The sequence below is a fragment of the Mangifera indica genome, unplaced genomic scaffold (assembly GCF_011075055.1).
Source record: "Mangifera indica cultivar Alphonso unplaced genomic scaffold, CATAS_Mindica_2.1 Un_0051, whole genome shotgun sequence".
NCBI classification, from domain to species: Eukaryota; Viridiplantae; Streptophyta; class Magnoliopsida; order Sapindales; family Anacardiaceae; genus Mangifera; species Mangifera indica.
Genome location: NW_025401143.1, coordinates 15,051 through 39,312, shown reverse-complemented (window position 1 = coordinate 39,312; position 24,262 = coordinate 15,051). Strand labels below are relative to the sequence as shown.

At 33.3% G+C, this 24,262-nt stretch overlaps 4 protein-coding genes across 5 annotated transcripts; 3 read left to right on the top strand and 1 right to left on the bottom strand.

The window, feature by feature from the left end:
- Positions 1 to 7,664: 7,664 nt before the first annotated feature.
- On the top strand, positions 7,665 to 11,899 carry LOC123206844. The gene is made up of 3 exons (XM_044624103.1): positions 7,665 to 8,534; positions 9,715 to 10,487; positions 11,371 to 11,899. Exons 1-3 carry the CDS (start codon positions 7,824 to 7,826, stop codon positions 11,549 to 11,551), a joined length of 1,665 nt encoding a protein of 554 aa, XP_044480038.1. The 5' UTR covers positions 7,665 to 7,823; the 3' UTR covers positions 11,552 to 11,899.
- A 2,463-nt stretch (positions 11,900 to 14,362) lies between these two features.
- LOC123206852 lies at positions 14,363 to 16,324 on the top strand. 2 transcript variants are annotated; one of them, XR_006500143.1, is made up of 3 exons: positions 14,363 to 14,919; positions 15,104 to 15,358; positions 15,863 to 16,324. XR_006500143.1 is itself a non-coding variant. In XM_044624112.1 (2 exons), the coding sequence occupies exons 1-2, from the start codon at positions 15,299 to 15,301 to the stop codon at positions 16,133 to 16,135; spliced, it is 333 nt and encodes a 110-aa protein (XP_044480047.1). In that variant the 5' UTR covers positions 15,068 to 15,298; the 3' UTR covers positions 16,136 to 16,324. The 2 variants fall into 2 exon arrangements, 1 of the variants encoding a protein (XP_044480047.1); XM_044624112.1 differs by lacking the exon at positions 14,363 to 14,919 and having other exon boundaries at positions 15,068 to 15,358.
- A 962-nt stretch (positions 16,325 to 17,286) lies between these two features.
- LOC123206849 (vicilin-like seed storage protein At2g28490) lies at positions 17,287 to 19,360 on the top strand. The gene is made up of 5 exons (XM_044624108.1): positions 17,287 to 17,759; positions 17,867 to 18,048; positions 18,127 to 18,207; positions 18,302 to 18,697; positions 18,779 to 19,360. Exons 1-5 carry the CDS (start codon positions 17,405 to 17,407, stop codon positions 19,259 to 19,261), a joined length of 1,497 nt encoding a protein of 498 aa, XP_044480043.1. The 5' UTR covers positions 17,287 to 17,404; the 3' UTR covers positions 19,262 to 19,360.
- A 1,489-nt stretch (positions 19,361 to 20,849) lies between these two features.
- LOC123206845 (elongation factor 1-alpha-like) lies at positions 20,850 to 23,154 on the bottom strand. The gene is made up of 3 exons (XM_044624104.1): positions 23,001 to 23,154; positions 22,085 to 22,559; positions 20,850 to 22,000 (listed from the first exon to the last, which is right to left on the bottom strand). The coding sequence occupies exons 2-3, from the start codon at positions 22,544 to 22,546 to the stop codon at positions 21,119 to 21,121; spliced, it is 1,344 nt and encodes a 447-aa protein (XP_044480039.1). The 5' UTR covers positions 22,547 to 22,559; positions 23,001 to 23,154; the 3' UTR covers positions 20,850 to 21,118.
- Between the last annotated feature and the right edge of the window lie 1,108 nt (positions 23,155 to 24,262).

Genomic DNA, 24,262 nt, shown 5'->3' with positions numbered 1-24,262 from the left:
AAATAAATATATTAATATAAAAAGACGAGAATGAGGGCGGGGAGAAGACATATGTATCTCTATCCCTGATTGTAGAAATTTTTTTCATTTATATCCCTATTTTTGTCCTTGTCCTTTTCCTAATTTCTATCGGGGAATCTTCTCCTTGTTAGGGTCAAAGAGGGTCGAAGCCTCTAAAATCAGACCAAAATTACCATCTCTAGGGCATAATGATGCAAGTAGGATGTGTGTTATCATTTACCTAAATGATAAATCAGTTCAATGACGTCTTATCTGCTAATCAAACAATAAACAAAATTTCAAAAGGGAAGGTTCAAAGTATAATATCAACATATCCTATGCAGACGTCAAGTGCCAAACTCTATCACTACTTCTTGTAAATGGGTATGTTAATTGAACGGAACTTAATTTAGTTGAAGGTTAAAGAGTTTGAAAGGTACAAAGTTTAGAATAATGGTGAAGTTTAATGTCTTATCTCTCTTAAAGTAGAATAAAAAAGGGCTTATCAACCTCTTATTTTCACACACAAAATTCTAAGCTTCAGATAGTTTTCCTTTTAGTTCTTAATAATTCATTAATCAAGATTCTCCACAGCCTAAGTCAATATGTATAGTTAAAAAATATATAAACAATATTATGTATACTCATTTTTTATATATAAACATATATATACATAGACGTATTATCATGCGATTGAATATTATTTTATCATTAATTCAAAATTATCTAATTATATTATAATATATATATATATACACATCAGAATCATTTGCTTCAAAAATATTATTTTAAACTTGACATAACACCTAATATTCAACTTTGATTTATTGTTGTTAAGCTAAGATTATAGTCAATTTCCATTTGTTGTGCTTTTGTTTTATCTGGGGCGCGCCACCGCCACCGTCGTCTTTTTTTATTTTTCCGTGTTAGTTTAAAGTCGGGGCTATTTAATTTGAAAGTAAAAGAGATAAAGTTAGCCATGCAATTTGGACGAGTAATTGTAGAATTTTCAAAACAAATAAAAGGTAAATCATGCCTAATTTTCTTCTAAATAGTAATTAATTAATATTTTTGCAAGAATAAGCATACAAAGTTGGCTAGCCATTTTGCCTTGTATAATGACCACCGTTTTGTTTTAACCATGCATGCATGTATTTTTCCTTCGTTTTGCACGGCGTCCAGAAGCCACCGAGAATTTTCACTCCTCAGTATACAATTCGGTCAAACGCTTCGTCTACTGGAATTTTAAAGTAAACGTAAATGCTTGCTCAAACTGGACTGAAAATCAAAGTTTATATATTAAAAAAGATGTCACTTTGAATATGTAAACTAAACTCAAGTATTTAAAACAACTCAAATTAATTATGAAAATAAGTTCAATTGTTTGTTCGAAATTAATTCATTTTATTCGAGCAACGAAACCAGTAAAATAAATCTAGAAAACGAGAGACTGCTTTCACTTGGTCGGCAAACAAGGACAAAGTCATATATATTTTTTCTAACGTATCTTGGGTAGAGAATATGAAAAATGCATGTGATGGCTAAAAAGATTTCTACAAAATCCAAGGCCGAAACCTAACAGTAAGAGATTCCTCAAATGGTCAACTTAGTCTAAGATAAGATTGATATGGTGGCATTTGATCATAATTTAAAAATAATTTAACTTTATATTTGATTCAAATTAAATTTGAATAATTAAAATAATTTGAATTGTCTTGTTTATGAACATTAATTTAACCTTTGATTTGAACTCAATTCATCTTATTCGGATAAACGAAACCAGTAAAAGAATTCTACAAAAACTCGAGACTACTTTTGCTTAGTCGGTAAGAAAGGAAAAAGTCATACTTTTTTTTTTTTTTTTTTGTGTGTTTTGGTAGAGGACGTGAGAAATATGAAAAATGCATGTGATGGGTAAAGAGATTTCTACAAAATTCAACGTGGAAATCTAACAGTAAGCGAATCTTCAAGATAGTCAACTTAGTCTAAGCAAAATTTGCCATGTTTGTTTGTTTTTACCGTTAATGTTAAAGCAATTTGGTGGGCGACAAAGTGTTAGAAAACTTGCACCGAATCAATCACCTTTACGTTCAATTTTGGTCTGCCAAATGACAGAACATGAACTTGGAGAATCCATGAAAAGTTTTTCCTTGAAGAGTTTGAAAGTGAAAACTCAGAAGTTGTAAAGAAGATGAAGAAAATTTGTGTTTTTCTTCTGAAACCCAGTTTTGTTTGGAGGTGTATTTGTTTTCGGTTTAATCGTGGCAATATAATCAAGATTTTAGGCGTTTTAGATAGAGAATTCAAAGAGGATCGAGCTTTGTTTTTATACGCTTTAGTCTCTAATTGCCTAATTTCTCTCCTCTAGATGACATATATAACTTGAGAATGGTTTACTCTCTGTCTTTACGTGCTTTTGTATGTAAAGACATAACGGTTTGAGAATGGTAGTTTAGAATCGTGTAAGCTCAGCAACTTCTCTCAATGGTCATGCAAAAGGAAAAACAACTTGAATGAAATTGCCCATAATCAGTGAATGACATGAAAGTAAATATAAACTATAATAATCAAAGGCAGAACACTTATTTTTCACTCGTTTGTTTTTTTCACCGAGTTGTCATTTTACCACCTTCAAATTTTGAAAACGATATTTTTCTACCTTCTGTCAAGTTACTAAAATATCCTTGATAGTTGAATTTTTGAAGTTTAAATATTAATATGACAAGTTTAATTACTTTTACACTTTTATAATAATGAAATTATCTTCTTCTTTTTTTATGACATATTGCCACTATTATCATGTAAAATCTCGTATTATTAATGCCTTATACCAACCCAGACATGTCAATGGGCCATCAGGCTCATGGGTCAGATTGGCCCTCAGGTCTATACAATAATGACCTTTCAACTGGATTGGTCTATGGATTTTTGATAGGTCAGGCCAGCCCATTTAAACTTTTTTTAATTTTAATTAAAACTTTTAAATACAAATTATGTTTCAATTATTAAAATGAAGATAGTATTTCAAATATTTTATTTATAATCTCTCACTTGTGACAGAAAAATATTGTGATTACATGATAAAAAAATATTATAAGTTTATAACATAGTACAAATAAATTAATTTACATACTATATAATTACAAACATAAATAAAATATATATACCATACTATTTATCTATTCGTTCTCAACATCCAAATTTCTAAATTTATTTGACATTGGATCTATTTGACATTGAATCCATTTTTAATATTTTGTAATAATAAAATTGAAATGAAAATGAAATTATAAAAAAAAAATTATTATTTACAAATTCAAACAGTTTCAAAATAGAGTATGAGAGAAAATGATATTGAAAATATAATAAAATAATTAAGATTAAGAGATTTATAAATAAAATTGAAAATAAAAAATATTTGAATTGGGTTATGTAGAAAAAATTAAAAATTAAACAAGGCTTCTACGTAGAAGCCTTGTTTCTGATTTTTTATTTTTAAATTTATAAATAGTACCAGGTTGGACCAGATCAACCCATGACCTAATATTAAAGCTTATAACCTAGTTTGGAAGGCCCATGGGTCAAGCTCATAATATTATAGTGCCAACCTCAATTGACATGGCTATGCCAACCTTAATTTCTAATCATAATTGATCTCATTACTAAAAATCTATTTCTAACACAACATTATCATTCACTTTTAACTCCATTACATTAGTATGATATCCATTAACTCCTTAGTTTGGGTAAAATAAAGATTAGACTACTAGGTTTACTTGGAACTCATTCCATTATTTTTTCTTTAATTTATTTTAAGTTTAAGTTCTCTTCTTAAAAATAGAGTTTTCATTTAAAATTTTTTCTACTTTTGGAGTGTAACAATAATCGAGGAACTTCCTGTATTCTTAAAAGCATTACTCCATTAATTGCTTGAAAAACTTAGGTTTTTCAAGTTTCGAGCCAACTTAGGGCTTTTTAAGTGTTTGACTTAAAGAGATTTATTGAAATTGAAACAAAATTTGAAGTGGAGGGTTTTTTTTTGTTGAAGAAGAATGAAAGGTTGGCGAATGAATGAAGAGTGATGGGTATGAGAGGGTTTACTGATCCAGTTTTTATAGACATTAAAGTTGATTGAAGCCATTGATGAATGAAAGATACTAACAGAACTATGAAAAATGGAGTGAGATAAGAGCTATGAACTTGTGATGATCATATGTGTGGGTGAAGGGGTTAGGTATATGATTAGAGTGCTAAGAGAATTTGTGATGTTGATAGCAAAGATGAGGGAAGTGGAATATAATAATTAAAATTAAAATTTTAAATTAATCAAAAAAAAATCTAAAGGTCATTTTAGAGTCAAAGGTCACTAAAACATGGTCGTAAAATGAGAAAATATATTTTTTTAAAACTAAGAATAGGAGAGTGTCATTCAAACCAAAAAAAAAAAAAAAGTGGAAAATAGTCATTCCCCCATAATCTAAATAATTGCTTTGTAAATTTTAAAATGCTAGATTAGACATTGCATTACAAAAGACTATTATTGAATATTTGAACTCAATTGAATATTATTTCTCATAATAGTGAACCCAAAGTCATAACATTAGATTGGCCATCAAGTCTCAATCGAACAAGTGCCCAGGAGTAGTAACTTTTTCGAACTTCAAAAGGAATGTTAGCTGTCTAAAATGGATGATTGGGTGCATAATTAGAGCATCATCGAAACATACGCTTAGAAGAGGAACCCAAGTCGAGCTCAATATTGTGGGCCTCTGTACAGAATGAGCAAAACTTAAAATCAGGTTCAGTATCGTGGGCTTTATACAGAGTGAGCATACTGCATCGTGGGCCTCTGTATGAGCATAGAGTTTCTTTTTTATAGGTTGTTAATAGCCTGTAAATTATCAGTTTTACTATTTAGTCCCGTTTGTTTTTATGACAGGTTCACTTAAAAGGATATAATCGTAAAAAATCTTCAAATATCATTATAATTTACGAAAATTAATTAAATTAACCAAATTTTGAGAGGCTAATAGATATATAAGCACAATTCCTAATTTTTATACTCATATAAGGGGTTTTACTAAATTGCTCTTCACCCAATTTATCTTGTTTTCACACATTCAGTTCAATTTTATAGACTTCATTTCTAGTTAACAATTAGCCAACAACCTACAACACTCCTTTGCCACTATCAATATCTATATCGTTTCCCAATTCTTTGATTTTTTTTTTTTTCATTTGACTTCTTGTTCGCCGTTGTTTCTCTTGGGCACCATTCATATTTGCTGATGTTTTTTTAATCAAATTTGGCTTGAGATTCACTCGACAATATGGGAAAAGACTATAATTTACTGTTACATTCTTAGATTATAAAAGATTCGATGTTAAATTATTTTTTTATTGAAATATTTCATTATTTGAGGGGGTTTTTATCCTATCTATGGTTTTGGGCTTAGCTTTGAATGTCATCTATTGTTTTGATAATTGAATCATGATTCAGTTTTGAATATGATTAGAACCGGAGATAGTTAGAATCTATTTGCATGAGATTGAATTAATTTTTAAGTTGATTCGAGAATTATTGTTGAAATACTTTTGCATTTTGTTACTTAGTGTAAGTTACTTGGTTGACATATATATATACATCAAATGGATAAACAATCAGGTATGAACTCATTTAGTATAATACCCTCATGTACATTTCAGGGGCAATTATGTCTTTTGACCATGTTTTGAGATTTTTCTCATTTTAAATATATATATGTATGAGTGTGTTTATATATATATATATATATATATATATATATATATATATATATATATATATATATATATATATATACAGAAAGACAAAAAGGAAAAACAAAAAGAGAAGGAGATAAAGATAAAAAGAGAAAAACAAAAGACAAAACTAAGAAACCAAGACTTTTCCATCATTTTCGTCCATATTCCAGCAACCACCATTCTTCATACTTTTTCTTTGTTTTCTTGAAGAAAAAGGAAGGATTTGAAGGAGTTTAGAAGAAAAGAAAGAAAAGAAAAGGAAGCACTTGGAAGCTTTGGTAACCAAAGATCTCCTTCCTTCTTCCTTTATCTATGTTTATATGCATGTTATGTGAATATGTTAGTGTGTTTTGGTATTGATTTAAAGTGATTTTGGTGATAAAGGAAGCAAACCAAAGAGAAGAAAACCAACTTACAAAGATTTAGCTTGAAACAAGGTAAGAGATATTCTCTTTGATATATTGCATGTTTTAGGCTTTTGGTTCCTTGGATCTATATTATAAATAATGATTTTGAAGTTGAGAAATGTTGTTTTGTCATTTGGAATGTCTATGTGTGTGATTTTGTACATGGTAGAAAGTTACATAATATTTACAGTTTTCACCACTGAGTTCGTCCCATGTTTTGACTGTCTTAGGGTCAATTGAATTATTTCAAAACATGGAGGGGAATAAAATGTTACCAATAAAACAAGCATTTAGGAAAAGATATGCCAATTGCAATGAAATCTTTGGTATAAAATTGGTTCGGTGTGATGGGAGGAAATCGTAAATATTTCAAATAAGGGGTCAAGTGTAGTAATTTCAAAAAAATGGAGCAAAGATGTGCTAAGATAACAAGGACTTGGAACAAAATGCAAAAGAAAATCTTGGGTTTTGAAAAAATTAGCACATTGACGGATCATGATATATATCTCTAGTCAAGTCAAGAGAATGTGTCATAGTGTAAGAAAGTGATGCTTAGGGCGTTGGCGTTATGGTAATTTTCCATCCACTTGGTGTTCCGGTCACTCTTTTTTTTTTCCTATGTGCATACAACATTTTGTTTCTTTTTTATATCCATGATCGAATGTAAAGGTATTGGTTTAGTGGTACAGGTTGATGATACAGGTATATGGTAAAACGGGTGCATTTAGTTTATTTTTTATACCCATCAATCTGTTTAAAATATTTAAAATACAAATTTATACTCATTATTTATATCTATAATATTACTCATACAAAAGCAAACCCCTTTCCATGATAACATCCTCAAGCAATCTCGACCATGAAATCCAAATTCTTCCCTTTTTCTTTATTTTGCGAGGAAGTAAAATTTTGGGTAACAAGTGATGGAAACCATTACAATTTGAGTTTATCTTCTTCCTCTTCAACATCAAATTTACCATACACTCAGTATAAATTTCACATATTTTTTTTTTTGATATAAAATGAACTAAAACCTTCAATAAAATTAAAAAAGTTATTGTATTGAAAATAAATTTAAAGAATATAAATACTAAACATTTATTATAAATATTTATTATATGTTTAATACTAAAATTTTTAATATTTATAAAAAAATATTTTTATAATTTGAAATAAAATTTTGGCTTTTTTCATAAAATTTTTATGAATTTAAAAGGAAAATATTAAAAACTAATACATAAATACATTAAAATAATATAAACAAAAAAATTAATATTAGTAAATAATTCACGATCAATACGTATCTATAATAATGGGTTATGATTTTATAAATTATTATTATTTATATAACTCCAGTCCTTTTCAATATACATTAGTTATACGTATATACATACTGATCAGATACACTCCAACCCAATCCACCCGTTTGCCCGATCTGTTTGTATCGGATAAATCAAAATTTCATTTCATGAACGTAATAAAACTTGAAGTTCTATTGCTCTACAGCGGCCCTTTAATTTTGACTTCCGCGACACTCCAAAGCATCAATTTTCGCGTTTCCCTCTCGTTGTCTCCACTCTTCCTCACCGTCCATTTAACCTTTGCGCGTCAGCTTCCACTGCTTGAAAATCAATGGCAACTGCCAAAGACACAGATGACCTTCCTTCTTTACTCGCAGAACAGCGCGTGGAGCTCATGGCTGCTCAATCCCTAGAATCCGACCTCGATTATGCCTTCCGTCTCCAACTTGAAGAAGCAATCTCTGCTTCTCTCACTCTTGCCCCCTCCACCTCAGCCTCCACGTCATCAGCACTGCCGCAACTACCCCTAGACGATGTCGGTTCTACCATCGCCTCGCTCCAGTCCGAAGAACTCGAGAAGATGGAGCGAGAACTCGGCGATTACGAACGAGCGAAACTGGAGATACGCAAAACAAGTGAAGCTATTCGTCGTGCTGCTCACGATCAGAAATTCGCTATGGAACTTTCCAGGATGCCGGAGGACGAGTGGCAAAATTGGGGCGATAATTTCGAGAAACCGTTCGGCGAAGGATGTTCAGGAAGTCAGGCTGCACGTGACGATAATATATTTAGCCTTTATTTTAAGGGATTGGTGAGTGAAGAGAGGATGGATGACAAAAAAGTTGTGTTATGTGGGATTGGTATAGAGATATGCGATCCTTCGGGTCATGTGATTTTCCCGTTTCAGAAGCCTGTGATTGGTGGCGTGATGAGCAAGAATGCTGCTGAAGCCAAGGCTTTGATTGAAGGACTTAATTTTGCTATATCTTTAGAGCTCGACCGTGTTCGTATCTACTGTGATTGTTATCCTTTGTATCAATTTGTAAGTCATTCATTTCTTTCTTATTGAATTTTATTGCATTACAAAATTGATCATATAATTCTCACTGCTTCGGTGTAGAAAATACAAAAGGAAAAAAAACGGATGTTAGTTGGGGCACGATTACAGAATTTTCAATATACTTGTATCTAATCCTAATAACGAACCAATTTCTGTTGTGTTTCTGGGGTTTGATAATGAGAGGAGAATCAAGATTTCTGTGGGGTGGTTGAGACTACCGTTCAGATTTTGTGGGGTTACTTATTAACTATTTACTTGTTTAAAGCTGTAGTTTGGTGTCTTGTTGATATTTGGTGTGTTTGAAAGTGTGAAATAAAGCAATTTATTCAAAGATCAGAACTTTTGAACGGCTATTAATGTGGGAAATTTGGTACAACTATGTCTTAGACTGATGTGTAGCCCAGTTCGGACTGGAGTTGAAAAGCATGTACCTAGTTGTTAGTGATCTGCAATATGTTCAACAATTATTGTTGCTTACTAAAGAGATGAAAACACTTGGCTTGGCATGGTAACTGGATTTCTTATTCTCACATTGCTTCCACTTCCAGTGCGGTGTCAAAATTTTATCTTTAATTAATTTAGGTTTATAGTTCTTTTGTCCAATTTGTTTTGCAATTTTTATATTTAGCACTTCTTTATGTAAAAGAAATTACAAAACGGAAGTATTGAGCTAGTTGGTCAATGAAGAAGCTTCTCTGAAGTCAATGGGTTACCTTTTTTAATCAATAAATTAAAATTGAAATAATTTCACATTTATGCACCATGTTGCCTTTTGGTTTGAGCCTTGTAATTTTGATTTTATCAGTTCATATATTATATCTAGTCAACTAATTAGGGTATTATGACAAGTAAGCTGATGTTAAAATTATCATGATACTGTGAAATGTGTTTTGTTGAACTCTGATGTTTCTATTTTTTTTCTTCATTTATATAATTCTTGAGTTTGCATGTTTGATCATTATATTGATAATGAAGATTCCGCAAAAAAGATTGTGATCTGTAATTAGATATAATCTAATAATTTTTTCAAAGTTCTTTGGTATTTTGTTATTTATTACCTCAATATATAGGTATTGTTATTAGATTTTAGAATCGTGGCTCTACATGTTGCTTTTCAATTACCCTGAGATAGATGTTGTTAGTATTTCATTTTGTAGTGCAGGTAACAGGAAGATGGTCACCAAAGCAACGGAAGGTTGCTGCGTTAGTCAATGAAGTGGCCTCTCTTCAAACAAAATTTAGGTACTGCAACACCTTTTATGTGGCACGTAATACTATGACAGGTGTCTTCAAACTTGCAAGAGCTGCGATAGATTCTCAAATCACAAGGCCTGTGGAGTTGAGCTGTGGCAAAACTGTTGATGAAACATGTGTTATCTGTTTGGAAGATACTGATGTTGGTCAAATGTTTTCCATTGAAGGATGCTTGCACCGGTACTGCTTTTCTTGTATGAAACAGCATGTGGAAGCAAAGTTGCGTCATGGAATGGTGCCTAAATGTCCTCATGAAGGTTGTAAATCTGAACTTAAAGTTGATAGCTGTAGAGAATTCTTGACACCTAAGTTACTTGAAATGCTGAATCAACGTATAAAAGAAGCTTCAATTCCTGCTACAGAGAAAGTTTATTGCCCAAATCCTAGGTGCTCAACATTAATGAGAAAAAGTGAGGTTTCAGAATATGCTAAAAATGCCTTTCGTGGTTCCAATCTGTTTGGAGCTGCAAAATGTGTGAAATGCGATGGCCTTTTCTGCATAAATTGCAAGGTTCCTTGGCATCGTAATATGAGTTGCACTGTTTACAAAAGGTTTAATCCCAATCCCCCTGTGGAGGATGTGAAGTTAAAGTCTCTTGCATCAAAAAATCTGTGGCGCCAATGTGTGAAGTGCAACCATATGATAGAACTTTCTGAAGGTTGTTACCATATGACTTGCAGGTACATTATTTATACTTACATGTTATCAATTACCATGCTTTTTAAGTAGAATTTATTTCTGACCAAAATTGAAAGAGGTTGCATACAAGGTGCCAAAGTTTCAAACTTAATGCATTAACGTTAAGTTTGTTCTATCATAAATATTGAATATCTTAACTTAGAGAATGAATGTTGTCTTTTTTCCTGTTGTGTGATATAACTTGCAAACTTGCATGTTGCTTATAAGCCCAAGGGTTTTTTTTATCTCTTATCTTTCCTTTTAAATTCCTGTTGTAACTTAACGTAAGGTAGATGAGATTGGATAAATTGTTGTCTGCATATTAAGCGGACAAGAGGAGAGAATCTTGACTCCTATCTGATGGATGCAGAATTATTATTTTAAAGGGGGTGTGAATGGGAATGTTGATTTTTCGTGAATGCTGGCCATTTCAGAACATACTCATTAATATTTTTGGCTTAAATGAAGATGTCCGGTTTGTTATTGAGAGCATGGCAAGATCTAGGTTTTCAGGATTCTGTTAACTATTTATGAAGACCCAATTTTAAGTATGCAAGAACAAAATGGTTAAGCAAGAATGCTGATCAAGTTGGAAAGGATCTAATTACTATTTACTTAGATGGAAGTGATGGTTCAAAATGGAGTTGAATGGCTAAAGGATAACATTTAGCCAAATATTCTTTTGGACCATATTTTGTGTAGCATATGGGCAGTCGTAAAATAAAGTATTTATAGATATGTGTTTTCTTTAGACTTTATCATGTTATATGTCTGCAACTTAGTTTTTGTTACTAACTTCCCATTTGATTGGAAGTTGAGAAATCAAGTTCTTTTGTATCTTTTTTAGGTATAATTTTACTTGTTCAATTTGCTTTGATTTTGCAGATGTGGATATGAGTTTTGTTATAACTGTGGAGCGGAGTGGAAGAACAAAAAGGCAACTTGTTCTTGTCCTCTTTGGGATGAGGATAATATCTTGTTTGATGACAGCGATGAAGAGTCTTTTGAAGAAGAGGAAGATGAAGATTATGAGTCATCCCTTGATTCTGATACAGACTGGTATTGAATGAAAAATAGCAAATGTCTTCTCTTCCTATCTTATGTTGTGATATCTCCCTTAAATTTTTTAGTACGAAGTCTAAAAGGTCGTTACTCGTTAAGATTGAACTTTAGTACCTCTTAGCTTGGGACTTTTTGCATGACATCCGCAATTCTCTCCTTTAACGTGTTAATAGTAATAGTCTCTTCTTTTGTATATTAGGTCACAGGATCAGAAACAAACACTTTCTCTAGATCTGGCAGTTCGTGATATCAGATCTTATTTGTGTCGTGTCAATTCGGGTCATGGATCAGACCTTTAATCCTAATCCGATTTAAATTAAAATTATATCAAAATTTCCCAGTTTTTATCCAATTTGAACTATATTAAGTTTGACTTGACACGTCTCAAAATTGGGATTTCAATTGAGATGCTTAGTGTTTGGAAATGGTTATTTTGAGACATGTAAATTCTAAAATTTGGTGAATTTGTATTGAACTTGAACAGAGTTAGATAGAATTTAATCTGCTTACAGGTTTGTTGAATTTTTGAATAAACAAAAATGATAGATGTTTGTAAATAACATGGCGTAAAAATGGGGTGTTGCCTGGACTGGAGTTCACTGGTGACTAGGAATCATGCAAATTACTGTTCCATTATTCACCTGGACTGGAGTTCATTGGTTAACCGCTGGTCGGGAAGAAAATTTGTTTTAGTAATGTCGCTCATTTAATATGAGACTGAGTCTCATTATGACTTCTTGTTTGATAGGATGGATAAAACCAATGTTTTTAAAAAAGAATTGGATTCAATTGTGAATTAGTTTATAATTTGATTTGATTTATATATAAATATTAATTAATTTGAAATTCGGTCAAATATAATAAATATTTGATTTTTTTTAATTCATATAATAAAATATTAATTATTTAATTAATATATTTAAAATTATGTTTTTCTCACTTTGTCTGTCCATTTCATCCAACGGAAGACACTCTTTAAGGATTAAAATAAAAAAAAAAATAATAGGTGTAACACTATAATCTAGGGACAAAGACACAGTTTTATGTGGGTTGGTCCACAAATTGATTGATCCACGCGATTTTTTATGAATCTTTTGTCTCGTGCGGTTTTTTCTGAGTTAGAGTGCAGCAAATAACTGTTGATAAATAATAAATGTGCTTCTTCTATTCATGACTATTTTACTTTGACGTCGTCTATCAAATTCTGATATAAATTAGTCTACCCACCTCTTTCAACTACTAGGTTCATCCTTTTAAGTTCTAAGTATATTTTTTAATTTGTGAAGAATATTTTATTCTTAATTTTTCTTTAACATTGTAAATACATTCTCAATCAAAAAGGCAAACACAAAACATATTCTCTAGTTGCTATTCAACCATGGAAGGAGATCATTCTCCACAGATAACCTTTGAAAAGTCAAGAATGTCTACAATCTCAAACTCATGCTTAAACTCATAATAAAGCTTGACTCCTTTTACTTCTTTCTCTCTCTCTCTTTGGAAAACATTTTCTTATTAAAAAGATAGTCTTTCACGTATCTATAAATTAGTCTTTCTTAATCTATGCAACACTTATAGCTTAATAAGCTCTCTACTTTCTCTATCCTATCTTTAACTATCCAAAAATATTCTAATTTTTCACACTGATTCCTCATTCTAAAGACCTTTCTAAAACAAAGATAAACCCTCATTACAAAAGCAAAGATATACAACATCATCTTCACGCATACACAAAATGTATATTTAAATAAAGACAAAAATAATAATAATCAAAATAAATACAATTACATAAATATATAATTATATGTAATATATAAGAATTTATAATAACGTGATAAACATTTTTACTCTTGAGTTATCATTTTTGATTAGTGTTCTAGTGACGAAAACGGTAGAAATATGAAATCTTATGAAGATATCGTGTTATAGTTTAGACTAAGGTTATAAAATTGTTTCATTAATTATGATTGTCTTTTCTTAAAGAAATTAAGAAACAATGTGCCAAAAAGAATTGATTTAAAAATGCGAAGACACAAAGTTTAATGATTTCTAATTTTAGGTCGAAAAACTATGTTTCAAGTTAATTATCTTAATTTTAACATTTTAGAGTTTTAAATATACAAAATGTGATAAAAAGTATTGGTATATATAAAACTTATCTCTATTATTTTTAAAATGGTCGAAACTAAATTAGTAACAAGATTATCTAGAAACAAACTCGTAAACACCTCGATAGTTTTAAAGTTGATCAAACTAGTTGAGTATATAAATTGCTTCCATAAAGGCAATTTGTTGCCACTTTCAATTGATGATGCTTGTTCATTAACATTTTTATAGTTCACTCTAAATAAATTATTTTGTAATAACATTTTTTCAAATATTCAAATCAATTTAGATCATTTTTATGATCTGATTTAGTTTAGAATTATGTTTGTGTTGTCTCAACCTAGATGTTGCGTAAAAAAACTCAATTATAATCTTAATTTTTTTCTATGGTATCATATCTTAAGTATCAAATTAATCGAAAATTGCAAGGCTTGTGCCAATGCCACCAAAATTGAACGCCACCCAACTGTAGCAACAAAAAGGCCGTCGTCAGAGTGAGCAGCAATATTTCTAGCCAAGCCTTTTCTCATCGACCTTTTTCTTCTTGTTTTGTACACATCCTAGACTTATCAACCTTGCGTTATAGTCAAGTCAAGTCACCACTCCGCCACACAATCAATTTTAGTTTTATTGTAATATCCATAACACTTAAAATTTGATGATATTGTTTCTTTTTAGACAATTGCAAGCTCACTCTCTCGATGAAATTCTGTTGACACAGTAATCGAGATTCTACTATTTCTATTACTATATGATGGGATCGAATGGAGATCACTGTCAATATCAGAATGCAAATTTTGTGGGCGACTCTGGAATGGCTAACCGTTACAGAAGAAACGAGAGCTTTTTGGATCATGCAACGGAGTTTTGGAAGGCTGTAATGGAGATGAGTGTGGAATTTGGGAAAGGGTGTAGGGATATTCTGTCGCAGAGTCTAGGAAGAGAAGATACGTATCTTGGAGGAAGATTCAGGAGAATTAAAGGGCCTTTGGCAAAATGTATTCTACAGGAAGCAACATCTCTGATCCATTCTTGGCCTAACTTGCAGGTGCAGCCATGTTTGCTCCGATGGTTAATCCCTATGATTCAATGATGACAAAGGAAGAGTAACGAGGAACCTGGGAGAAGTGGACGTGAAAACGTAAACTGATGTACTTTCTGGCTCGGAGGTTTCCTAGATTTCTTGTTTATTTCTACCACCAAACCTTCCTATCTGGAAAGCATGGTCGGATTGACAAGTGGCTGTCATTGTCCCTAGGAAAAAGGGTGAGTAACTTTTACAATATCCTGTGAATGAAGATTAGTGTTTTCTTGGTTTAATTGGATTCTAGAAGATGTTGGTCAACTAGAAACAATTTTTCGGCTGCTTTTCTTAGTCTTATATTACGAATTCTTGAAGCGTCTGTGAAGCAGCCTTCTAAATTATTCGTTATATTTTTCATCTTTCTAGGATAGAGCTATGATAGAGGACCCAATCTATGAAGAATTCTGGCAAAGGGATGTGGAAGAATCAGTTCGGCAGGGAAATGCAAAACCCTTTGTGGAGGAAGCTGTACTGCAGGTGTCGAATTGGGGTTTCAGACTCGCAGATCTCAAACTGCAGAAGAAGCAGTGAGGGAGAGGTATCCTGAATTGGCTTAAGTATATGCTCAATGGAGATTTGGAGGAGTATATAGGTTTCCTTGGCCCAATACACATATGGCAGGTCTGTGTATCTTCTTTCTTTAGTTCCTCTTTCAGCTTCTAAATACTTTCCATAATTCAGCTTTTATTTCAGCTACTAGAGACCTTAGCGTCCTGGGCCTCAATCTTCCTACTACTTATAGTTGTATACTTGCTAATCCTTTAGGCTCCATCAGTTCTCTAAAATAAATGATGGTTGTTTTTGCATCTACCTTCTTTGTCACATTTCAAGGTGATGGCATCAATCATTTCTAGAAAATTAAAAATATGGTGCTTAATTAGGGTACTAATAATAATTGTTGAAGCAACCACTGATGAAATTGTTACATGGAGTTTTAGAATTGTACATAATAGGAGTACAGCTGATTGTTGTTTTTGGCGAACTTAAGACTTATGAAATGATTTTTTGGCCTGGAAATTACACTACATAGAGTCTCTATGTAATATTTTTCTTATTTGGAACTTATTGATTACTGTCAATGAAAGATTAAATTAATAGATCGATAATTTCTCCAATGATATGCAGGGGATGGATGATAGGGTGGTTCCTCCTTTGATGACTGATTTTGTACACCGGATTCTACCAGGGGCTGCTGTGCATAAGCTCCCATACGAGGGCCATTTCACTTATTTCTATTTTTGTGATGAATGCCACAGACAAATATTCACTACACTTTTCGGAACCCCGCAAGGTCCAATTAACAATACCATAGAAACCATAGAAGCAGATCAAACTCTTACCGAAGTTGATGGAGAGGAACTGCAAGAGGTGAACCTTGCTGATTCTACCACAGACTGAAGTGATCTCTTTTCTTTTGTGTGATAGAAATTATGTTGTATATACCACAGGTCTGCTCCCTTACTCCTATAGCAGAAATATACACACGTGGGTAGGTGGGTATGCTGACACTTCTGCTGGAGATGATATCCAAATTAGAAATCAATAAATCTATATGTATTTGTATTCATTTGATACACAAATGATTTGTCATCATATGATGAATGATTTTAAATAAAAAATAAAATAACACTCAATCATATGATGGTACATCATCTGTGTGTCTAATTATGTATTCAAAAGTGTGCACACATAATATTGTTCATTAGAAATATATTATAAAAGTTGGTTATTTTGGTTCTCAATAGTTCACCATCAAGTTAGTGGCTCTTCATAACTGCATATCACATTCTTGTTCCAACATACAAGGCTTCATTTTCCTATGTTCATTCTAGCTGTCTTTCAGTTGATGTTCATCCATATTAATGGTTTTGAAAGAATATCACATTCTTTATTAATAATCTTTGATTGTTGAAAAACACCACTGGACTTCCGCCTTTTTTTTAATTCGCATCAATTTTTAGAAGGCAAGATTTTGCACTTGCTTTCATGACATTAAAATATTCTACCCGTTATTACTTGGATCATAAAGAATTCCAGGAAACAAACAGAAAAAAATGCTGCAACATCAAACACTTTGTTCCTTTGCAATTGAGGATCACTTCTTCCACTTAACCCTTCAAGCAAACCGAATTGATGATCAAGATTATTCCTCCCATGCAAATTTAAGACCAACTTCAACGTCTTCATCGACAGCCCTGAATTTTGGCAACATAGAATGAAGGCATTGGCAGATCGAAAATGGTCTGATAGGCGGTTTCAAATTAGTGACTGGGCTTATGTTAAGCTGCAACCAGGCACCATGGAAACCAAAAATTGCAGACTAAATATTTTGGTCCTTTTCAGGTACAGGATATTAAATTAATTAATTTCTCTTAATAAAATTCATTATTAATTTTTTAATCAATTCCTACTTATTTTAGGACTTAAACAGATTATGAAGGCAATGACTAAAACTGTAGGATAATTCAAAGGAAGAGAAAATGATGGATCTTGTAGCAAGACTTTGTCACACACTGATCGCATATTTCTCACCAGATACTCAACTGTGTATCTGCATGAAACACACTTGTCACTTTCAACTCTTCTCCTCCCTTCTTTATAAACACCTACCACCTTTACATTCCCACTGCACTAAACGCAATTTCATCAAAATTTAACTGTTAAGCAATGAGAAATCTGCTCACTCTTTTGCTGCTGGTGCTGGTTTTCAGTTATGGACTGACCCTGACAATAGGATATAGAGACGAAGATGAAGACTGGAAACTAGAAAGGGAATGGGAGAGAGAGGAGAGGGGTGGTGATGAAGATGAAGATGAAAGATTAGGTCGTGGAGAGGAAAGTTTCTTGTTGCAAGACGCCAAGCAAGTGGTGAAGACTGAGGCAGGAGATGTGCGTGTGGTAAGAAGTATTGGAGGAAGGATTGTGGACAGGCCGATGCACATTGGGTTCATTTCTATGGAGCCTAAGAGTCTCTTCATTCCTCAGTATATTGACTCCAGTTTGATCCTTTTCGTTCGCAGAGGTATACATTCTTTATATACCTTCCTTTTCAGCCAAGAAATGGTTGGCCAAATGTACAAAGTAAAGGCTTCTGATGAGAAATTTATATATATGTGAAACTTGTTGCAGGAGAAGCCAGAATTGGATGGGTCCACAAAGACGAGCTGGTGGAAAAGACCTTGAAGGTTGGTGACCTGTACCGGATTCGGGCCGGTTCAGCATTCTATTTGATGAACACAGAGGAAGGACAGAAGCTTCATATCATTTGCAGCATTGACCCATCTGAGAGCTTAGGATTGAGAGCTTTCCAGGTACAAAAAATTACTTAAAATAAGCTCATTAATCACATAACACTATAATCTCTCTGATACATTTTGTTTGATCTGCAGTCTTTCTTCATTGGTGGAGGATCAAATCCCACATCAATTCTAGCTGGATTCGGCCATGAAACACTTTCAAATGCTTTTAATGTAAGCCAATAAATTTTTTTCGTAGCAACTATTTCACTTATTTGGGGTAACTTCTATTCTTAAATGAGATTAAATGTGCCGAATTTCATCACAGGTCACCGCCGACGAAGTGGAGGATATATTAAACCGGCAACAAGAGGGTCCAATCGTGTACATATCCGATTCTCATGCACCAAGCATGTGGTCAAAATTCTTGCAACTGAAAGAGCAAGAGAGACTACATCACCTAAAGAGATTGGCAGAGTCACAGCAAGAGCCACAACAAGAAGACCCAAAAACATGGTCGTGGAGGAAACTCTTGAACTCGGTATTCAGAGCCGAAGATAGGAAGGAAACCAGAGCAACTAATGGACATAAAGGCGCATACAACATCTATAACAGACGCCCCCATTTCAAGAACAACTATGGATGGAGTATTGCTCTGGATGAATCTGATTATAAACCCCTTAAACATTCTGGCATCGGCGTTTATCTTGTTAATCTCACAGCGGTAATCAGTTTCTCTCATTATTGAGAAATTCAGGTAGCATGGTAATGAATATTACAGTTTAATTGATTCTTTCTATTGCAGGGATCGATGATGGCACCACATGTGAATCCAACTGCTACTGAATATGGGGTTGTACTTAGAGGAATGGGAAGAATTCAAATAGTGTATCCAAACGGAAGCTCAGCTTTGGACGCAAAAGTGAAAGAAGGCGATGTGTTTTGGGTGCCTAGGTACTTTGCATTCTGTCAGATAGCATTAACAGGGCCGTTTGAGTTCTTTGGATTCACAACCTCAGCCCGGAAGAACAGGCCACAATTCCTCGTAGGTGCAAGCTCACTTCTTCGGACGCTGCCCAACCCTGAGCTTGCGGCATCTTTCGGCGTGAGCGAGGATCGGATTAAACAGTTCACCAATGCACAACGTGAAGCTGTTATATTGCCTACGGCAGCTGCAGCAGCACCGGAGAAGACGGATAAGTATGAAAATAAAATGGCGGGCAAGTTTGAGAAGGTGCCACATGTGATCAGGAGCTTCGGTAATGACTTGATCCTGGGGTTTGATTAAGGAAGTTGAAGGTGAATAAGATGATGATCGTCGGCTTCTTCTGTAGTTGATCTTGAATTTCCAATTGTGAATAAAGTGGAGTACTTTTTTTTCCCTGTATTTCTGTTTTTATTTAAATATATAGATAATATGATATTTTGTGGTTAAATTATTTTAAATTAAAGATAAATTAATGATAATCATATAATAATATATAATTTATATACTTAAATTATATATTAAAAATAAATACATATAATATTATTTATTTGATAACGTATATTCCCAGCCATGGAATAAGAAAAAATGTCACAAAAATCTAAAACCCTTTTGCCCTGGATGCTCCTTTTTCCATATCCTTCCTGCTATTATTGCTATTAGGAAAAAGATTTCTAGGACCCGGAAAATTAAAAAATTATATGTTGTACCAGAAGTAGATGTTTTTACTGTTGTAATACTTGCCAGGCCATGGATATGAGGGACTCTTTGCAGCACAGTTCATTTATGAAGAGAGAAAATATGCATACACAAAGGACTACCCAGTAATAAAAGGGCAACTTATACCTCATGTGGTTGACTTGTGACTTTTATTTGTCACTGTGATGTAGCCGTGTGGCTTCAGTGTAACTTTTCTTCACCTTATTTACTTCAACATGCCACCAAAGGGTGGAAGATGCTCCAGCGTAGAACCGCTGGGTACTGTTGAAAGATGGTAATGTCAGTAAACTGAACTGATAGATCCCCAAGATTTTATCAAAGAAAATTGGGGAAATTTAAAAGAGAATTAGAATTGAAGAAGGAATTGAACATTTTGAGGAGGTCAACTTCCAAATTGGCTAAAACCTTTGAATTATATTTTTATTACTTGATTGAAAAATAACTAAAACACATTCAATAAAATTATATATATACACTTTTAATACACAAATATATACACACATAGATATAATATTGTGTAATTAAATGATTATAAATTAATAATAAAATAATACCTAATCATATAATATCAAATCTATATGTATGCATATTTATGTACAAAAAATGAATACAAAATATTATTCAAAGACATTATGGTCAATTAGCATTTGTATTGCTTAGTTAATTTGAAATTATAATAAAAGAAATAAACAATAAAAGAAAATATAATAATTCTATTATAATCAAAATAAATCAAATTAATCCGTAATCAAATTAGAAAATCTTAACAATAGAATTCAAATCCCTAAAATTAAGAAACACCCCGTGGACAGAAATTATGCAGGAGATAGATTGTCAGGAGGATGCTACGCCCATTCATGCCGTGGTTGTAGTAAAATCATATAACAGAAATCCCCTGTGAAAAGCCCAGTTATGAGCTCAGAAAGAGCAGGATAATGCATACTTTTACTAAGATCCAGTTTGGAGCGCTAATTAGATGATTAAAATGTCATTAAACTAGTCCATCCATCACTGTCAGTTATCGAGGACTGATTTACGAACAGAGCAGAAGCACCTTATCAAAAGATAGGTGTACCCCGCCAGCTTTTACAGCCATAGGCAGATAATGAAGTTGGACAAGCTTCGAGGACTCCAGCTCCTGCCTATAACAAAACTAACTACATTTAGACACGCATAACATTAACTATTCAATTGAATCCATAAGGTTTTCACATGGGGGATTTGATGACTAACTCATTTTAAAGCAATAGAAACGAATCAAGAAACAGGAAAAACCCGACTAACATTCCATCACTGCCAGCGGAGCGCCCAGATAATGACCAACTGCTCAACTTTAGCGGTATTGTAATGGATGCATATAAAAGCTGTTCAGCGTCCACATAAATAAGAAATCAAACATCACAGAAAATAAGCCTAGCTACGGTAGACCTCCAAAACACCTCACTTCTTCTTGACAGCAGACTTGGTGACCTTGGCACCTGTCGGGTCTTTCTTGTCAACACTTTTAATGACACCAACAGCAACTGTCTGTCGCATGTCCCTAACAGCAAAACGACCAAGGGGTGGGTACCCCGAGAAAGTTTCAACAACCATGGGCTTGGTGGGAATCATCTTAACAAATCCAGCATCACCATTTTTCAAGAACTTGGGCTCCTTCTCAAGCTCCTTGCCAGATCGTCTGTCAATCTTGGTCAATATCTCAGCAAACTTGACAGCAATGTGAGAAGTGTGGCAGTCAAGCACTGGGGCATATCCATTACCAATCTGGCCAGGGTGGTTCATGATGATGACCTGAGAGGTGAAGTTAGCAGCCTCCTTCGCAGGATCATCCTTGGAGTTAGATGCAACGAAACCACGCTTGAGATCCTTGACAGCAACATTCTTTACATTGAAACCAACATTGTCTCCAGGAAGAGCCTCCTGGAGAGCTTCGTGGTGCATCTCAACAGACTTAACTTCAGTGGTCAGTCCAGATGGGCCAAATGTAACAACCATACCGGGCTTGAGGACACCAGTTTCCACACGACCCACAGGAACAGTTCCAATACCACCGATCTTGTACACATCCTGAAGTGGCAGACGGAGAGGCTTGTCTGAGGGCCTCTTGGGCTCATTGATTTGATCAAGAGCCTCAAGCAGGGTTGGTCCCTTGTACCAGTCGAGGTTGGTAGACCTCTCAATCATGTTGTCACCCTCAAAGCCAGAGATGGGGACAAAGGGGATCTTCTCAGGGTTGTATCCAACCTTCTTGAGGTAGGAAGACACTTCCTTCACGATTTCATCATACCTTGCCTTGGAGTACTTCGGGGTCGTGGCATCCATCTGAAAACAAATAGCACCTAGTCAGCCTTAGTTCTAACCCAGACTAACATTTAGAGAGTAGCACAGATTAAGAATACAGTTAACCTTGTTACAGCAGCAAATCATCTGCTTGACACCAAGGGTAAAAGCAAGCAACGCATGCTCACGAGTCTGACCGTCCTTTGAAATACCGGCTTCAAAACCACCAGTGGTGGAGTCAATGATAAGGACAGCACAGTCAGCCTGTGAGGTGCCAGTGATCATGTTCTTGATAAAGTCACGATGACCAGGAGCATCAATGACAGTGCAGTAGTACTTGGTGGTCTCAAACTTCCATAGGGCAATATCAATGGTGATACCACGCTCACGCTCAGCCTTGAGCTTGTCAAGCACCCAGGCATACTTGAATGACCTCTTGTTCATCTCAGCAGCCTCCTTCTCAAACCTCTCAATGACACGCTTGTCAATACCTCCAAGCTTGTAGATCAAGTGCCCAGTAGTGGTTGACTTTCCAGAATCGACATGGCCAATGACCACAATGTTGATGTGAACCTTCTCCTTACCCATTTTATAACAAAAGCTGAAACAAAATACAAGCCATCAATACGTGGTTTCTAATAAGAAATAAAACATGCAAATAACCAAATAACAAATAAAAATTCTAAAAGTTAACCAATAGCGAAGAATAGTTCATTTAATTTTATTCGACAACATCTTATCAAACCATTAAGAGACACAGATATATCAATATCTCAATACCAAACAACAGTTAAGCACCTAAAATAAAATTAAGTTAAACGCGATATACATTTGAATACAGATTCCAGCAAGTTATAGTTGAATCACGAAGCAGAATTAACCACAAGAAACAAAACTAACATATATTGAAAATTCTAAGATATTAACTCGTTTTTAGATTCCATAGATATTCAAATCGAAAGCTAGATTTGATTATAATAAAAACGCCACATGTAAAAGATCAGAACTATAATATAAACGAAGGTAATAAGAAGATCTAAACCTCAGAATGAAAGTTGCAAAGGATCTCTCTCGCCGCCTAAATCTTGACGAATCGGACAGACGGTGCAGAAAGGCCGAAGGCAATGAAGAGTTCGATTTTTATAGCGAGATTGGGCAGGGTGATGTAAGGAATTTAGGGTTTTACTCTGCGCCGTTGGATTATTGAGATACAATCCAACGGTTCAAAATATCTGGCTGCCGTGTTACTATCCATTTGTACTCTTGAAGGAGAGTTTAATTTTATTAATAGGCCAAAGCACTTATTCCCACCCAGGTTTCATCCATAAGATATTAAAATTAATTAAAATAATTAATTTAAAAAAAATTATTATTTAACTAATTATATATTAAAAAATAAAATATTTTTTTAATTTATAAAACTAACAATTTTTTTAGTATTAAACATTAAAAAGTTATATTTTTTCTCTTAAAATTTCTTTTTTTTTCTCATCCCTTCTTCAATCGAATTCTCTCTCCCTCTCCTTTTCTAACTTCTCTCTCTATTCTTTCATTTCTCAACACTAAAAACCACAAATCTCTAGACAAAACAAGAGATGAATCTCTTACTTTGTCTAGAGATGAATATTATCTTTAGACAAGCGTCATCTTTAGAGACAACTTTGTTTTCATCCAAAGAGCTACGATTTTTTACATTGAGAAGGGAAAGGAAAGGGAGAGAGAAGCCGAAATAAAGGAAGAAAAGGGGAGGAAGAGAGAATCCGACTAAAGATAACACTGGAGAAAGAAAAGAAAGAAACCCTATTAGGGAAATACGATTTTCAAAATTTAATCTTAAAAAATTATTAGTTTTTTAATTTTAAATAAAAAATATATAATATTTTATTATTTTTAATATATTACTAATTAAATAACGTTTTTATTTCTAAAACTAGCTATTTCAGTTGATTTTAACCATTTATAAGTAGGGTTTAAAATTTTCGAAAATTAACAGATATCAATTTAGGTTTACAACAAACCTGAGATAGGAATAAGTCTTTTGGCTTTATTAATATTATTAAACTACACATATTGAATTGTTTGGCATAGGTATTTTTTGTGATTATAACATAAAATATAATATATTCCAAGCAAATTACCCATTTCAAATTTCCTTAATAAATACAAATTATTTTTTAAAAAATCTTAAAATTGTATATTCAAAACTCGAAAGTTAAGCAACCTTTCATAGTTCCCACAACAATTTTCTCATCCCACCTAAATGTTGATGAAACCGAGATTTGTAATCTTTTAAATTTAAAAAAG

What these genes read in the sequence shown, in the direction of transcription:
- LOC123206852 (XM_044624112.1), top strand. Translation starts at nt 15,299, where the DNA reads ATGCTCAATGGAGATTTGGAGGAGTATATAGGTTTCCTTGGCCCAATA. An exon ending in GCCCAATACACATATGGCAG is followed by an intron (nt 15,359 to 15,862) that starts GTCTGTGTATCT and finishes AATGATATGCAG; the next exon opens with GGGATGGATGATAGGGTGGT.
- LOC123206849 (XM_044624108.1), top strand. Translation starts at nt 17,405, where the DNA reads ATGAGAAATCTGCTCACTCTTTTGCTGCTGGTGCTGGTTTTCAGTTAT. An exon ending in GATCCTTTTCGTTCGCAGAG is followed by an intron (nt 17,760 to 17,866) that starts GTATACATTCTT and finishes AACTTGTTGCAG; the next exon opens with GAGAAGCCAGAATTGGATGG. An exon ending in TAGGATTGAGAGCTTTCCAG is followed by an intron (nt 18,049 to 18,126) that starts GTACAAAAAATT and finishes TTTGATCTGCAG; the next exon opens with TCTTTCTTCATTGGTGGAGG.
- LOC123206844 (XM_044624103.1), top strand. Translation starts at nt 7,824, where the DNA reads ATGGCAACTGCCAAAGACACAGATGACCTTCCTTCTTTACTCGCAGAA. An exon ending in GTTATCCTTTGTATCAATTT is followed by an intron (nt 8,535 to 9,714) that starts GTAAGTCATTCA and finishes TTTGTAGTGCAG; the next exon opens with GTAACAGGAAGATGGTCACC. An exon ending in TGTTACCATATGACTTGCAG is followed by an intron (nt 10,488 to 11,370) that starts GTACATTATTTA and finishes TTGATTTTGCAG; the next exon opens with ATGTGGATATGAGTTTTGTT.
- LOC123206845 (XM_044624104.1), bottom strand. Translation starts at nt 22,546, where the DNA reads ATGGGTAAGGAGAAGGTTCACATCAACATTGTGGTCATTGGCCATGTC. An exon ending in TGATTTGCTGCTGTAACAAG is followed by an intron (nt 22,001 to 22,084) that starts GTTAACTGTATT and finishes ATTTGTTTTCAG; the next exon opens with ATGGATGCCACGACCCCGAA.